Source organism: Artemia franciscana, chromosome 7, assembly GCF_032884065.1.
Source record: "Artemia franciscana chromosome 7, ASM3288406v1, whole genome shotgun sequence".
Classification (NCBI taxonomy): Eukaryota; Metazoa; Arthropoda; class Branchiopoda; order Anostraca; family Artemiidae; genus Artemia; species Artemia franciscana.
In genome coordinates this window covers 28346159-28364638 of record NC_088869.1, presented here as the reverse complement: position 1 = coordinate 28364638, position 18480 = coordinate 28346159, and the positions used below count along the sequence as shown (strand labels likewise).

Below are 18480 nucleotides of genomic sequence, written 5' to 3'. Positions count from 1 at the left end.
CCACGCCCATTAAATAACTGAAATGCAGCAAATCCTAATTACCTAATGTTACGACCTTCCATGAAATTAACCGGGTCGTTTTTCTTGAACGGTCTATTTTTTTTTTGTTTACCCGTATAAACATATAAATCATCATGCCTCAAAGTATTGTGACAAAACAGAATTAGTGAGAAAACAGGGATGGACTACAAAATATCGACTTACAGTTTTGAAAAAGCCAAAGACCAAGTCATCAGCGTATTGATTTAAAAAGCTATTAATAAGAATTTCTAGCCCTCTGCAAGTATCTTGGGAAACTTCTTTGCAGACATCAACAATGGCTTCAAAGTAGGCAACCAGAGGAAATCCATCAAAAAGAATATTTTTAACACTCTCTGATAGTTTTATCGTCACACCCCTCCTGTTTAAAGCTTCCTCGTACCTGGCAAGTGCGTCTAATAGATCAGCTGAGGCTGAGGAACCGTTAAGTTGTGCTGCCAAAGTCTAAAAATGAATAAGAATATTGTGTTGTGAATTTGGAACAGAAATTTGGAACAGAGATAAAGTTAGTGTGACCTATAGAATTAAAGAAGGAAACAGCAGCAACTTTATGTAAGATATTTTTAGATAGCTCTATAGCCATTTCAATATTTGCCTACGATAGACAAAGTTCACTAAAAGTTCGCTACATTACTCGAAGCGCATTTTCTTTGTATATATAAATTGTTCACACAAGTTATATATGAATGACTTTTTCATGAAACTGTGTGTTAAAAAAAATATTTATATATATACACAGAGAGTGAATAAAAATTCTTTAAAAAAAGTTGTTGCAGAATCTCTACTTGTAACAGTAATAATCTACTATGAATTAGAAAAAAAATACCAAAAACAACTTCAGGTTAAAACCTGAAACCCTAAGTTTTAAAACTTAACAGGTATGATGATTTGTCGTTGCTATAGCCTCACTCTCGAAGAAGAGTGGCCATCCTGGTTCAGGTGGGGAACGAAATTTTTTTTTTACAACGGTGACTATTTTGCTAAAGGTGTGAGATACAACAAACATGAATACAAGCAGAACCTCTTCCAATGTAATTTTTCCTGACAGAAAGAAAACAACTGACGTGCATGCTGAGCAATCATACAATCATACCATCCCCATGCTTACGTTTTTTCATATTCCGTCTCATTTATAAACCCATTGACATGGAAAATTGGTACAATTTTTCATTGCAAACTGCTTAAATCGCGCAGATTTACAGTTTCTTAGCCGTTGAATAAGAAATTCCCGAGCTGTTCTTATTGTGAAAAGCCCCTCGTTGTACTATGAGAAGAAAGTAGTTACTATAAATTTGAAAACCCCGTTAAATAGTAAGACTGAGCGACATTCAGTCATATTTGACGCAACTCCCTGTAATATTGTAGTTCTGTTACGTTGAAGTAATTGCATTTCTAGAAATTCGAATCCACAAAGCTTAAGGACAGTCTTTTCTATATAGAACCAAAGCGGACGGCAGGCTGAAAAAAAAACCCGTAGAGTATACTGTACTCACTAAAAGTGAGCTTTTGGTACCGGGCTGGTGATTTTTGGGATTTAACTCAGAATTGCAGCTTGGTAATTTTGCGATCCAAAAACATCTAAGGCAGCTTGCTAATTCCAGCATCCCGTGAAACCAAATAAATCAAATAGATGGTGCGATAGTATCTTTCTAGCAAAATGCTTTATAGCAAAAATAAGTCTTCATTCTATAGGTTTATAATTTTGGATCAGGGAGGGGAGGTTAATGAACTTAATATATCAACGAAATTCTGTCCCCTGTCTTCTTCTATATATATTCCACCGACTCCTGTTTCCAGGCTCAGCGGTTTTGCCAAATACATGAAAGCATTATCGGTATATACGAAAATCAGAGGTTATTTTAAGGGGTGGGAGGCAGAGGAAACACAGATAACTTCGAAGACCACACCTGCCTTTCCATGACGAAAGTAAAACAGTTCAAAATAGGGATGTTACCTCTTTATTGACACTGAATAGATATAAAATTATTTAACTGGATATTTCGAACACATATACAGTGTTCATCATCAGCAGTAAAACTAAAAGACATGAATAAAAATAAACAAATCTATACCTAATAAACTAATTACATATAGTTTGATTATTGTATTGGTTTAATGCAACAGCCGAGGCAAATCTCTTTGACCTTTTCGGTTCCGGTTCATTGGAATTATCTGACATATTACGTGGACAGAGGTCATAGCTCTTAGGTGAGGTGATATTTACTTTATTTGACCTCAGTAAATTATCATAAATTGAGTTCAATCCAAATTCACCTGTATCTCTGTTTATGGAATTATTCTTGAATAGAATTTTTTTTAATTTCGATTGTTTCCCTGAAAGTTTGCTTTTAACCTTGGTCCCTAGAAATCAAAGAAACATTCTCAAACAAAATAAAATGATTAGGAAAATTAAAGATATACTCCAAGAGGGCCGACGTGAAATCTTCAGGTTTGGTATTTTGCTTTAAAGACGATGAAATAGAATTGTGATGTTGTAGCAATCTCGTTTTTAAATTCTGGTTAGTACGTCCCACATAAGAGCTTCCACAAGTACATGGGATTTTATAAAGCCCACTTTGTTGCTCTACGGAAGTCCTATCCTTTCCAGAATACTACCTCTTAAAAGAACTAATTTAAAAAACTGGCCAAAGCATTACTACCTCTTAAAGCTACCTTTAAACCATTATTTTCTAAAATTCTTTTAAGTTTTCCACTCAAACCTGGAACATATGGTAGAGAACAAAAAATATCTTTCTTTTCTGTTGTTTCCAGAATATCGTTAGAACATTCTAGAAATTTGTTCCTTCTTTTCGAAAAAGTCTGGTCAATTAACCAACCCAGATAATGGTTACTTATTAAAATCTCTTTTAACAACAATAATTCCTCCTCAATGAATTTTGGAGAACAAATTCTAAAAATGCGGTCAGTTAAAGATATGATTAAACCAATACTATAACCAAACTATATGTAATTAGTTTATTAGGTATAAATTTTGTTTATTTTTATTCATGTCTTTTAGTTTTACTGCTGATGATGAACACTGTATATGGGTTCGAAATATCCAGTTAAATAATTTTATATCTATTCACTGTCAATAAAAAGGTATCATCCCTATTTTGAACTGTTTTACTTTCGGCAGAGGAAACAGTTTCACTGGGTGCTGGAGTTTCACGGGGGAAAAATTTTAAATTGAAAATATAACGGTTATAACCATTCTATAATTTTTGAAATCTAATTTTGTTAAAATAAAGCACAGGGTGCAGTTCCGAATAAGCATAAGCAAATTGAATCCGAAAATTTCATTTCTCCCATATCTTCTTCGCAACTTCTTGAAAATTGAAAGTGTGTAGTCTGAATTTAATTAACTTTTTTTATTTTTTGTTGTCAAACCTTTGTATATTTTCTTGTTAATCCTGTTCGTATTGTGAAGGATGTCGAGATAATCATTAGTTTGTAGAGGCTAAAGTGAGTACAGTCAGATTTAATTTAATGGATAATTTTGTTAAAATTTGGCACGAAAAATGTTGTGAGACAAAGGGAGGGGTGGGGGGCTAATTAAGATTTTGTTTTGGCGCAAGAGAAGCCAGAACCGCCACTGATGAAGACACTTCTTCAATCCTTCTCTAATTTCCCTGAGCACTAGAACTAGCAACTGACATCCACGTTTTCATATACCTTAAAATTTATTGGGTTCTGAAATTATCAAGCTGCTGCCTCGACACTGGATCTAAAGGGACCTGACCTAGGTAGAGAAGAACTGACTTTTGTTTGCACTCTTTTGTGATAACAGGAGAAAAATATGATACTTCCTCTCACCCACCCGCCAAAAAACAAACTTTTGCTGAAAGTTTGAACCTGACCCCAAGGATAATAATGAATAGTCTATTTTAGGCAATGACATCTCTCTTTATCTCTCTCCCCACACAAAATCCTGAAAGATCCATTTTTTCCCAACCGTGAAAGAAAATATAGTTGACTCAATATATCAGCGAAAAATCGCTAAAAGTATAATTTAGCTGCTTCAACAGACAACATTCTATTGCATTTCGAAATTGCCGGTTTTAAGTAGTTTTTAGGCTTTCATGACTATATTATAAGTTTGAATAATTTTTTAACATATTCAACACAGGGGCACCAATCAGGTGGTGGTGCAAACTCTCCTTTAGATTTTACAAGGTATTTTTATTTCGGTGTTTATAATTTTTATAAGCCAAAAGTCCCCCCTATATTTTCAAAATCCCCCTTTTTGTAATCTTTATAAAAATAATTCAAAAATTTTCTTCCCGCCCCCGCATTTTCTGAATTGTGAATGTTGGCCTAGCCTTTTCATGGATCTGTGAATGTTGGCTTGGCTAGGGGTGATCTAGCCGAAATTTTTCCTCTTTTTTTGGTTATCTCCTTGTCAATTCAAAACCCCAGTTTTTCCCTACAAATTTAGTAACCATTTTCTTTTTGCTGTAGCTGAGCGAGTAATACTACTGGGGCAACAGCGAGTATTTTGATGAATGCCGTTTTCAGAGTATTTCCATCCAATAAAAAGATAATTTGCACCCCTCCCCCTAACATTTGTGATAAAATTGGCCCAAACTTTTGCAATGAAAAAAAAAAAAACACTTTTGTTATAGGAGAAAACGAAGTTGATAAGAAAATAAATATATATCGTTACTTTTTTGTCCTAATTTTATTAGAGAAGAAACAAATAAACAAAATATTGAATTTGTTATCAAATCAGACCCAAAATAACTATAAAATCTTTAGTAAGCACAGGCAAAGATGTGATTAAAAAACACATACTACGTGGTAGGTATTAGTCTGCTTCAAGGCCCACCCAAAAGGAAATACTATAGAATTCTGAAAATAACTTCAAAAATCCTAAAAATACTTAATTGTAAAGATTCCTAATAGTGTTTCACTTTATTTTGACCCCCCTCCTCCTAACGTGCAAATATATCGCCATATTCGTACATTTCCCATGTATTTTCCCGTTTCTTGATTTTGTCGACGTTGTTTCTTTGCCGTCAAATCTATTTGAACATAACACTGACGCATAGCACAATGCAATTTCAACTGGGGCTATATATTTGCACTTTTTAGAAGGGGAAGAGGTGGTAGATTAAAGTGAAGTACTTTTAAGAGCTGTAGAAGTAAGTATTTAGGATATTTTCAAGTTGTTTTCAGAATTTTATAGGGTTTCCTTTTGAGTGGGCCTGAAAGCCGACTAATACAAAATGATGTGTGCAGAATCCCTTTTCCCGTGGAAAATCTTATGCTAAAAAAAATCAACAAAATGTAAGAAATGAACTCTAACCGCACACATTTGCAAGATATCATTTCTTAAATTAAAACGAAAACCAGAATATTGTGATTCAGAGTTGCTGAACATCCATTTGATCTTTCGCAACAAATTATAATGTTTGACGAAACAAAAATAGTTGATAATTGTGTTGGGCCATTACAAAGTTCCCGAAAATTATAAAAATTAGGTTTAAACAACTTAGTGTAAAAAAAAACACGAAAATCAATATGGAGTAAATGCAGTTTATACAGTTTTATCAAAAAATGGCTAAAAAAATATATATACTCATAACAGTAAACAAGATTAAGCCATTTAGTATATTCAGCCTCATAAAAGTTCGATTTTAAAAAGTAGGCTAAGACAAAATGAATTTTGGAAGAAGTCAATGAGCTTGTGCAAGATAAGTAATGCAAAATATTTATTAAATTTATTATATTTAATATATTCTTGGCCTGTATTTTTTTATAGTTAATTTCACCCAAGGAAAATGTAAGATTTATAAATAAAAACATGGTGTTACTTTGCTCGAGTCCCATATCAGAAAATCATTTTAAATATATATTTATACATTAGTTGTTAACATACATCCTGGCTTGTGGCTTATGTGTCGTTATGTGATTGGATTTTTTTTAATGTGAGTTGTTGTTCGTCTTTCTTTCCGTTTTTAGTATAGTGTTTGGATGTAGTTTTTTTTGTTCTTTCATGTTTAGTTTAAGCTAGTTTTTTTTAAGGTTTTTTGCCCGTTGATAAAGGCTACCAAGGGAGCTGTCTTAATTAAACAAGGAAAAAAACATACTTTCCAAAGGGTCCAATTCAAATTTACAAATTCATAACATGAACTTTCATAACGATGTTACTAATAAAAATAAAACAGCAAAAACATGCAATAAGAATAATCGTTTAATTATCGTTTAATTGCACTTCTTTTTTTTAGCACTTCTTTGCCTCATACTTTTACAAAATTGCCACATGGAGGAGTATTTTCAATTTGCACTCTTCGGAATTTTGGGCTATATAAGTTTTTCTAGATTTGAGTCTTCTACTCTTATATTTATTTATTTTTTTACCGTGTGATTGTTTGCTTTGAGTGCATTTATTTCCTATGTGTTTCGCTTTCCTGAGGACAAAGGTTTCTAGATGTGCAATTAGATCTCCCGGACTATTTTTGTTATATGTTTTTCCTTTGTTCAAGAAAAAAAAACATAATTTAAATGGTTTCAAGGGGAAATTTTAAGCATATTTGACCTAAAGAAACTGCAATGTTATTTACATAAGAAGAAAGAAGAAGAGACTAACCGTTAGTACAGGGTTTATTATCGTAACAGCTGTGTCATAATTTGAATGGTTTCAAGGGGAAATTTTAAACATATTTGACGTAAAGAAACTGCAATGTTATTTACATAAGAAGAAAGAAGAAGAGACTTACCGTTAGTACAGGGTTTATTATCGTAACAGCTGTGTCATAATTTAAATGGTTTCAAGGGGAAATTTTAAACATATTTGACGTAAAGAAACCGCAATGTTATTTGCATAAGAAGATAGAAGAAGAGACTTACCGTTAGTACAGGGTTTATTATCGTGACAACTGTGTCTTCTTTAAGAGGTGCAGATTTTTCGGCATCAAAAAACCAATACTTGAATTCCTTATAAACGATAGTTCCGTTTGGTGTTTCAGCATTGACGATTATCTTTTTTCGATCCTGTCTAAATTAATGGTAAATAAGAGTCTTATTTTGTCATGAATATTAAAATCTGTGAATTTTTCAAGTTTCAATCTTATCAAATGTGTGTTTTTTTGTTTTTTTTTAGTTTTCTAAATTCTAGCCTCAAAACACTTACATTATCAAATAATATCAAAATGAAAACATTTTTGGTCCCCTGGCTCCATCTAATGTTTACCTACAACCGGAAACCGAGTTTTCGACGGTTTTTCTTTTGCTGTTACAAGTCTTCAAGCGATATTTCATCAAAGTTTCATCATTGATTCCAGGTTGAACCTTGAATATAACAAGCATAAACTAATTCGACAATGCTTTTCGTTAGTAAAAACTCATAAACAAACAAACTATTGATTCCCACTGTAATCCTCGAATTCAAAGACAAGATGATTCTATGCTAAGATATGAACAACATGGCTTTTGACCAAATCGATCGTGTTGTGACCTTATCTTTATCCTTCGGGTTCTGCTTGAAGAATTGAATGAATAACAGGGACATTTCTTCTTGGTTTTCATAAAATTTCTGAAAACTCTTGACTCAGCCGATCGTAGAGCAAAGTTGAAAATTATGTGGTTTTAAGAATCCCTCGAAACGCTAAAAAGACGATAAAAGCCCTGTATAAAGGGCACTTGTGTGCAGTAAAAACTGAAGAGATACTGACGTGTGATCTCCAATCTTATTTCTCATAATCATCGAATTCGATTTGAGATCTTGCAACTTCTTTGGAGTGGTACAGTTGAACCCTCGGAAAAAATTTTATGACTGCTATTTTACTCATGACTTAGCTACAGCTACTCATTCTACAGAACATAAACAACGAAGCATTGAGGAGGTAGCTTCAAAATCTTAACAAACAGGCCTGCATATTAATGCGAACAATACCAAGGCAATGTTCAACAGTGTCATCACTTCGCTAGCTGCAGGCCTTAAGCTCAAGGAAATAAAATTCGGAGAAGCAAGCGAGTTGAAGTATCTACGCAATATACCAACTCAAATCGTCAAGTGCGGTAGAGAGATCATCTTTTGAATTGCATATGCAGGTCTTGGCATTCTCTCAGTTAAAATATTTTATAAAATCTAGCAACAATTCTCTTAAGTTGAAACTGCTTCTATTCAATAGAAACATAATCTCCAGATTGGCATGCGGATGCGAATCCTGGAGCCTGTCTATAGCTGTAGGGAAAAGGTGACTTGGATTTGAGAATAGTCGCTTGCGAGTAATACTTGCGGTTGGTTGGGCTGATAAAGTACCCAGCACCCTGTTCAGGCTTCTCACTAAGAAACATCAAATAACCGATGAATTCCGACATAGAAGGTAACGATACTGAGATCACATGACACGAATGAGGCAAGGATGACTTCCCTATGACATTTGGTACTGGACTCCTCTGGGCATCTAGAAGAGTTCAAAAGTTGTGCAGAAGATGAGGCAAGAGTTGTACGATCAGCCGTCAATGAGCTGTCGTCTGTGTCTCAGGATCATCCGACTTGGAGGTCAACCATTACTGCCCTATACGCCACTTAGCATGGGAGGATCTAAGTAGGAGGATCTATCTTAATCATACGTTATTTCCACCTTAAGTAATATTGGATGAATCCATTTTCTTGTTATATTATCAATGGATGGATCCAAGCAGAGCAAACACCCCAAAGAATTGCACATTTCTTTTGATAACTTCTATTTAGGCACTGAAAGTGCATCTTGTCTGTGGAATTTATTATGATGTCCAAGGGAAAAATTAAATCGGATGTTTGTTCTTTACATAATAAAAATTAAGCAATAAAACTGATATTTTTGGAATTAGAAGAAAATAAGAACTCTATTGATTTAGGAATAAATTTGAAAAATGAAAGGGATAAACATAACAAAGAGGATAATTGGAAGTGTTCTTGTAGGTACTTAATTTGAAATGTTTCCTCTTGAGTAATTTTAACAATAATCTTATTAATGCACTACTCAGTTTTTTGGCTATTCAATGACATGTTTTTTTTTTAATTTCTACTTAGTAAGAAGGTGTTAGGGTTGGGAAAAGGGGTCATGTTTGATCCTTGGTACCCAAAGAGGCTTAGGGTGAAATATTAAGATAAAATATTCAGGTTATTTCGAGGGGGTTGTTGAACAGAATAAAAAACACTATGTGCATACTTGTTGTCAAAGGGGCGTATCAGAAAACTTCCAGGGCTAAGACTATTACTACCACTGCGACTGTAACTACTTATTAGTCTAACTACTTGCGGCTGTGACTATGACCACTGACCAACTCGACTAATTATGACTGTGACTGCAACTACTTGCGACTGCAACTTTGACTACTTGCTGCTGCAGCTAGGACCACTTGTGACTCAGACTATGTGTAACTGTGACTACTTGTGACAGCTACAGCGACTCCTTTCGACAGCTGCTGCTACTACTTTTGACTGCAGCTACTTTTGACTCGAGCTACTTCTGCCTATGTCTACTTGCAACTGTGACTAAAACTGCGACTTCGTACGCCTGCAACAACTTGTGAGTTTGAATATTTGCGACTGCAAATACGATTTCTTGCGATCGTGATTGTTTGCGATTGCAAGAGAGTTTAAGTGCATCCATGTTTTCAAAAGGGATTATCTTTAATATGTTGTAAATAGCTAAAGTAATTAAGTTAAAAATTTTACGGAATGTTAAAGGGGATTTTGTACCAAATCAAAATACACTAGGTGCATCCAGGTTGTCAAAAGGGCGTATCTGGGCAAACGGCTACAGGTATTAAATTACAGGGGATGCTAACGGGTATATTAAACTAAATCAAAAGAAACTATACACATCCAGGCTGTCAAAACGGTATATCTTCAATATTTCAAGAACAGTCAAGGACTGGTTTTAAGTCGAAGCATTTGAAGAATTTGAAAGGTGATTCTGAACTTATAGTGTGTACACCCTGGCTGTTAAAAGGACGTGGCTGTAATATCTCAGGAACGGCTAAGATTATAAACTTCAAATTTTCAGGAAATGTAACTTGAGATGTTGAACTAAATAAAAAGGCACTATATAAACCCAGTATGTCAAAATGACAAATGAGTGCAATACCTCAGGAACATTTAAAGGCATTAAATTGAAACCTCGAGAGAATTTTGAGTGGAATGCTTAAGTTCATCAAAAGACACTTTGTGCATTCCATCTTTCAAGTGCGCCTCCCTGCAATAAAAGATGGAGGAATTGCTAATGGTATTTAGTTGACGCTTTCAGTGAATGCTGAGGGGAATAATCAAGGAGGCACACTCGTGCCTCTATAAAGAGGCGAACCACGACAATGTTAAGCCATCTTCGGTTCCAGTGGTCGCAGAGGGATGGGGAGGGATGCATTTCGTAGCCCGAGCTCCAACTAAGAAACCTGCCAAATTTCATCCCCCTCCGACTTTTCCTTCATGGGGAAAATCTGGCCGAAAGTTTCGACCAACCAACCCCAGCCCCCCTTTAACGTTGTCCGATCGGGCTGAAATTGCCAAGTTAAGGTCCCCTAGGGCCCAGGAGCTTATCCGCGAAATTTCAGCTCGATCCGATAACTCCTTCCGTGTTTTCCAGAAACCACGCATAGCCACTTAATTTTCATATTCTTTTTTTGTTGCCTCGCCTACAGGTCACAGCCGACATCGGATCTGGGTGTACGAAGACTCATTCGATGCGGAATTCTCCGAGTAAGTGCCCTTGAAAGTTTCGTAGGAAAATCTTGCCTCTCCTAAACTGCCTCTCCTAATTCCTGTACGTTTTAAGGTTCGACTTTGGGACGCAGCCTCTTTAACTCTTTAAGAAAACGAAGTTTTTTTCATATTATGAGCTAAATAAGAAGATCCTATGTGAATTTAGATTGTTAAATTAGTTTGCAACATTTCACAAACAGTAAAGGTTAAATTTACTTTAGACGCAGATAAGTCAAAATTCACAGGAAGGTTTGAAGGGAATATTGAAATTAATCAAAAGATAATATTTTCATCCAACCTGTCAAAAGAGCTTTGCGCGTTTGTCCTAGCGTTTTGAAAGTTGTTGTTAAAGAAGGAATTTCATTCGTTTGCATGGTTCGGGACATATAAAATTTATTTCAAAATTTCTTATAAAATTTTGATTCAGAATTACAAGATGTTGTTTCGTTTCTGACATTAGATGCTTAAGCTTGGTAAAATATTGAAGCTAGTGTTGATCTCAGAAACGAAATACAAATATTTATGGAAGAGAAAGGTAAAGCCATTGTTGATTTCTAACATGCAGAATGGATTTATGACTTTGCTTTTCTACTTGATATAACATGACAATTGAACGAACTTAACTCATGTCTCAGAGACAAGGACCAACTATTCACTGCTATGTTTGATCAGGCTAAAACTTTTGAAATGAAATTGTGACTTTTGGAGCCACAAATCAAAACAGCAATACTTTGTGCATTTCCAAGCACTTCAAACTTGTTGTAAGAAAAGTCCCCAAAAGTACAAATATTTTTTATCAGAACTAAGAAATAAATTTTATGTTAATTTTCAAGACTTCAGGGAGACTTTCATAAGCTTCAGTTTGTTTTCTTTCTCATTCTAATTAACATTGACGAAATTCCGGAGGATCAGTGAATGGAATATATTGATTTGTAATGCACGACATACCCAAAGAACAGGATCGAATGTGTCTCTTTACTACAATTCTATTGTGACTACCATCCCCAAAAAATTTACAAGGGCACTCATAGACATTCAATTAATTTGTATCACTTTTTAGTAGCACATATATATGCAAATAAGTTGTCTTAGGGATGGTTCCAATACAACTGAGCCCATGTGTAACTAGACCCCGCACAACTGAACCTAAGAAACTGGACTCTTCTTCATCTGATCCAGGTGCAATTAAAGTCACGGTTAACTGAACCCCCATGTAAATGAACCATTATGCAACTCAACCCTTGTGCAACTGAACCCCTGTGCAACTTAATCCCATTCTTCAGAACCCTCGTACAACTCAAAATAAAAATTTTAAGACTTTCAGGAAAGAATGTCAGGATGTACAATAAATTCTAAGTCTATATTAATTTGGTTGTTATTTTTTTTTCAGTAACCTTCGTAATGACTGGGATTTTTTATGCTATGAGAAATAAAAACAGAAATAAAATCAAAATAAAATTATTTTCAGTCTAGTTCAAATTATTTTTTGTTTTTTTGAAGGAACGGAGGACGATAGCGCAACTTTTCTCTTTGGTAATTTCCGCTGGTTTTAAGTTAGACTTGATCATTTACTGTAATTTCTGGTCTTCTTGGGTTTTATTTATTTATTTATGGTAGTTTTAGCTTAAAAAATTGTTTGACTTTATTTCTGGTCATCTTTGGGTTACCGTAGCTCTTGACTTTCCTCCGAAAATTTTTTGGTGGAAAATGTGTTTTAAATTAATCTATAGATACAAGTGTTGGATTTGAATTAGTTGTTTCCTCATTATCACATTAAAAATTAAAATTCTGACAAAGAGCAACAACAAGGCCTTTTGATAATGACAATGTACTTTTTTAGTCTAAAAGAAGAGAAGTAAAGAAGAGAGTAAAAGTAAAAAACTTTGGATCCCATAGATCCTGACTGCTCCCAGGCTGTCATTTTAGATCATTTTTATGACGTTACCGGTTTTTTAAGCAGCCTTAAGCAATAATAAAGTAAAATGAAACGAAAAAAGCACTTGTTTAGAAACACGCTTTTTGCTTGAAGTCAAGTAAATATATTGTGCTTCAAGAAACTATCAAATTGCATTAACAAATATGGGATTCGTAATAGCAGTTTGGTTATTTAAAACTTTGATAAACTTGATTTGCCAATTTTGATAAACTGGCACAGCTTTCCAAATCTTTGTTTTCTCAAAACCTAAGCTTATCAGAGGGCCTATTATGGAAACCAAGCGTTGTCAAACACCTTTGGTCCTCAATTTTATAGATTATGAGCAAGTATTTGAATTCTGTTGATAGAAGAGCTTTAGCAAAGGTCTCATTCTTCCTTATATGGTATACGAGACAAATACATTAAAGTGATTTGTGCTATGTACGAGAATAATACTGCTGCGCTTAAGGTAGGAAATGAGGTTAGACGCTGGTTTTGTATTAAATCAAGAGTTAAGCAGGGATATTTTCTATCCCCCTTTATATGGATCATTTTGATGGCTTTTTCTTACGGAGCAAAGGAAGGGTAATTGGAAACCACGGAATTAAACGGAGAGGAAAAACTCTCTTAGACTAAATTATGCTGACGATTTAAGCATAATAGATGAAGTGCGAGCAAAGTGAAGGAATTTTTAGAGTTTTGCGAGTTCAGGGTGCTAGAATAGGTTTCAAAATTAATTTTAAGAAGACTAAGTCACTAAGGTTAGGAATAAGTGAAAATGAAAAGGTGGCGTTGGGTAAAGAAAAGATTGATCATGTGGGGGCTTCACTTACCTTGGTAGTATTGTTAGTAAATACGGGTGGAGCAGTTAAAACGTTAAAATTAGAATAGCCCAGGCTCAGGGTGTATTTTCACAGTTAAAAAAAGTTCGGAAGATTAGGAAGATAAGTCTGCAAACCAAGATTAGAATATTGGAAGGTACAGTGATAACAAGGGTCAAATATAGCTTTGAAGCATGGGTGCTCCGAAAAGCAGATGGAACTTTACTTGATGTTTTCCAGAGAAATTGCCTACGGATTGTTCTGGGTACCCGGCTGACTGACCGTATTCAAACAGTAGGCTGTACTAAAAATCTTGTTTAATCCCACTTTCTAGGGCTAAAATGAAAGAAAAGTTCAGATGGGTAGGCCACGTTCTGGGGATGAAGGATGACAGACTGCCGAAGATTGTCCTTTTTGGCCAACCGTCTCGGGCTACACGGATAGCAGGTCGTCCTCGTCTGGGAGGGGAGGATGTCACAAATAAAGATTTGAAGGAAATGGGAACTTCCTGGGAGGGTATAAAAAGGGAGGCCTTGAATAGAATGGGTTGGAGGAGGAGCATGCGTAGCTGTGTTGGCCCCAGGCGGCTTGGTCCTACGCTGAGTTATTAGTAATAGTAGTAGCAAAATGTGTATTTAATTTGCGGTAGTTAAAATACCTGTTTCAGTTTTGTCTTTTCTCCTGTAGAAGCATTCCTTTCAAGTTGCTTCTGGTGAGGCTACTGGGTCTCAAAATGGAGTGTTTATATTTCAAAATTATTATGAGTTCCAAGGATGTAGTTAACGTTCTTCTAATCTAAGTAATAAATCAAAACTTCATAATAAAGAGCGAGGGTTTGGACAGCTTCCACAACCAAGTGTACATCTCGAGTGTCAAATTGACCAGACGATTCTGCCACGCTTTGCCTAGTTTCACCTTGCTTGGCCCTCACCACATGGTGTATTTGATTTTTGAAAGTTATACCCCCTCGATTGTACCTATAAACAGTCATTAGCAGCGCAAATATAATATGGCTGTAATGTTGCTAAAGTGTTCCAGGTACCAGAATTTCACAAATATAATTCTGATAAGATAAGATAAATAAGATTAAGTGAATCTTAAAGCCAAAAATACGGTCATAAACAAAAAAAAAGGCACAAACATCATAAACTTAAATTAGCGATCATCAGAGAGCACTTAAATGAGACACTACATTTACCTAATGCTAGTAGATAATGCTTAGTATTAGGAAATACGGTCATATATACCAGAAAAAAACACAAATATGGTAAACACATCAGCGATCATCAGAAAATATTTAAATATAACTCTACATTTATTTAATACTAGGGTTTTTTTACTCTTCAGTTTGGTTATTTTGGATTCAGTATTGGATTCAACTCATAAAAAAAAAACTCCCTTTTCGAAGAAGTGACTCTCTTAAGCATTAACTTCTTCTTTCAGAGTTACGATTGACGGTTGATCGTCAAACCGTTTACAACTTGGACAATTGTTATTGTTTTTATCTTAAACTGGAAAAAACATTCGACTATAAAAATTCATAGCTTAGATTTAGTAAAACTGTTTGAGAACTTGACGCTATATCCTCTTTCGAAATTCGTAATCGGATCAAAACGATAAACAGGTTTGATTGAGCATGTTTAATCATTTTATCGGTTATATAAGTTTAATATATAAGACAATTTAATATATCTTATCGGTTGTTATAATAGTACCTTTGGAAAGAATTTGCAAACCAGGTCTTTTTTTTTACAGCTTTTGCTGCACTTATCGTGTTTATGAAATTCGCCCTAAAATAAAAGAGATTTGCAATAAATTTTAACAAAACTTCGTATTTCAAAACGTCTTAAAGTTGTCTGATTCATCATACGCTAAAGACGAAATAATTAATTGACAGATACTACGCTAGGATAAAAAGTGACTAATAAACAAACCTGTACACAAAGGGTCCCACTTCTGACAAGCGTGGCTTCCCACCACTTAATACTTCTTCAGGGTTGAGTACATTGAAGAATGTGAAATTTTGGTAGACTGCAACTGGCGGTTCCATCCAGGCTGCCCAAACATCCGTGCCATTTTCTAATACGGCTTGCTGAAATTAATTATATTGCCATAAACATAAACACTTAAAGCATTTTTCAAATATATTTTCTTATCAGCATTGCCTTAGCTGACTATTAGCTGACTTAGCATTGCCTTATATATATATTATATATATATATATATATATATATATATATATATATATATATATATATATATATATATATATATATATATATATATATATATATATATATATATATATAAAACGTTATTTAAGCTTCTCGTCAATTCCCAGTAGGTACGCTTCAGATAATTAGTCAGCCCCTCCCCAAGGAAATACTAGCCAAGTTTTAATCATCTTAAGACCCTAATCATACCACCTGCAAGGGCAAGGTTAACAAACCATTATAGTGTTACCCCAAGACCCTACTTTACTACACGATCAGGTCGATAGCTTAACTTACCTTGATAGTATTATTAGTAAAGACTGTGGGCGCGATGAGAATGTTAAACGTAGAATAGCCATGGCTCAAGGTTTTTTCTCGAAGCTGAAATTTTTTGCGAAGAACAGGAAGATAAGTCTACAAATAAGAATATTGGAAGCTACAGTGATGACGGTTGTAAAGTACGGTTCTGAAGCAGGGGCGCTCCGAAAAACGGACGAAGATTTGCCAGATGTTTTCCAAAGAAATTGTCTACGGAATGTTTTGGGTAGCCGAATGACTGACAGTATCTCAAACAGAAGGGTGTACGAAAAGTGTAGTTCAACTCTTCTTTTTAGGTCTATCAAAGGTTGAGTTGGTTAGGGCACGTTCTGCGGATGAAGTATGACAGATTGCCAAAAATCAGGCAAACGAAAACCAAAGATCTAGGGCCAAACAAAAATCAGGTCCTCTCCGATTGCGGTGGGAGGATGCTGTAAGGAAAGATTTAAGGGAAATGGGGACTTCCTAGGATAGTGTAAAGAGGAGGGCTTTGAATAGATTCGGATGGAGGAGGATTATGCCTAGCTGCGTTGACCTCAGGTAGTTTGAGGCGAAAACGACGGCCGCCAGAGAGAGTTTCCACAGTGTTCATCTTGGCAGATCCAAGTCTTTGGAAGCTCTTTGATGGACTAGAGTGTGACATTGCTTTTCAAAGTCTAGTGGCATCACAGGCTGCTTAATAGCATGGTCAGAAAGTTTCAAATATAAAATACAAGTTCAACGACTTTCAAGACTTTGAAGTGTTTGAGTTTAGAGTTTGATATCAGATTAGAATTTTCAAATTATAATAGTTAGTTTCAAAATTTATTTACTATTTCTAGGTTTATATATTAGGTAAGATTTGAATGTAAGAGAGTATTTTGAACGTGAGGCGTGTAAGATTGAATAAATTTCTTGGGAATACAGAAATGGTAATGGATTTTGTATGAAATTTTAGACTATAGAGTTTAGATTTGAAGTGATTTTTTTTAGATGATTGCCTGAATTTTAATTTAAAATAGTGGAAACTATTTTTGGTCTTGAGAGAGATATGAATCACCTGGATTGTGAATTGACTGATTTCTTGGAATTGTTTATGGATTAAAGTAGCTATCTAGTATTGCAAGCCCAGCGAGAGTAGAATGTGACGAAATGTGATGTATTTAAAAAAAATGGTATTATGTTTTTTGATTTGGTTTAATTATGTTAATGTAGTGAAAAAGTGTATTTTAAGTTTAAAGTTTACAATATGGATTGTAAATTTGAATTTTAATGTTTATATGTTAAAGGTATAATCAATGGGAGCACCCCTTACCACCATGGATAGCTAAAAAGTGAATGTTGAAAATGTTGTGTGGTAAATTTATGGATGGAGAATCGTATGAATAAAGGAATTGTTAAAAAAAAAATTTTAGGAAAAAGATAGAAAAATAGGGAAGAAAAAATTATGTTTGTGAGGAATTAGAAAGGTAGAAAGGTATGGAATGCCGACTAAGTGGAAATATACTTAGGTAGTAAAGTAAAGAAAATGATAGTGAAATCGTGCTGAAATATATTACAAAAAACAGGGAGTCTTAAGGTAAAAGAAAAGAAGAATAAAATATGATCGATTTTTTTTCAGGAGTAGGCTACGGGAAAAGAAAATTATACACAATCACAAGAAAGTGTTCCATATATATACATTTGTGTAAAAATAATTTTTGGTAATTGAGTACTTTTGGAATAAAAACAAAAAGACATGTTCGGACAAACCCTCAAGAAGAAAAGAAAAAAAATACCTGAAACTAATTGCTCACATGCAAAGGCAACAATATGTTCGACTGTAAAAATACCCACAAAGACATGTTTTTCTATTAACATGTCGCATATTTCCCCCCAAAGAAGAAAATTGTTGACTTTATGAATATATCTCCTTTTTTCCCAGTATTTGTATGTCCCATGGTGTAAGAGTCGGGTTTTTCTCTCATTGAGTCGCGTTTTGCTATTGGGGAAAATAGCATCAATTGCAATGTTTATTTTTTGCTCCTTTTTTCAAAACTATGTGTCGAAAAACCTCTCTGGAGACACAAAATTGAAACAAATCTGATTTATATGGTGGTTGAACTGATCGTGATTGAGTTATATGGTGGTTGAACGATTCAATGGTTGGAATAATTCCCAACCACGGCGGTGGTTGGGTGGATGGAAATATTTTTTTGCTCAAAATCGGCTGAAACTAAATATTTCGTAAGTCTAACTAAACTGTGGTTTTTGTAAATTGTTTTCGTTAGTTATGGTTTGCTTAACGTGAAAGGTAGTTGTCAAGAGCTAAATATTGATATTCATTTCTATCCGCTTTATCTTCTTATGCCCATTTGCTTCTTGTTTTTTTGTTGTTGTTTTTTTGGGGGGTCATCTTTTCCGCTTTTCTGGTCTCTTTGACTATACAGAATGCTTCATTAAAAAAGTATAATCCGAAGTAAGGCAATAGGAAACATTAATACACTGATCTCGGCCTTATCC

At 34.6% G+C, this 18480-nt stretch overlaps 1 protein-coding gene across 1 annotated transcript in view; it reads right to left on the bottom strand.

The window, feature by feature from the left end:
• LOC136029122 (lysosome membrane protein 2-like) overlaps positions 1–18480 on the bottom strand; it is an 80520-nt gene that overhangs the window by 44192 nt on the left and 17848 nt on the right. The window contains exons 3-5 of the mRNA XM_065707199.1: positions 15403–15560; positions 6892–7039; positions 205–483 (exon numbers count right to left, since the gene is read on the bottom strand). Coding sequence (XP_065563271.1) covers positions 205–483; positions 6892–7039; positions 15403–15560 — 585 coding nt within the window. The remainder of the gene's footprint in view (positions 1–204; positions 484–6891; positions 7040–15402; positions 15561–18480) is intronic.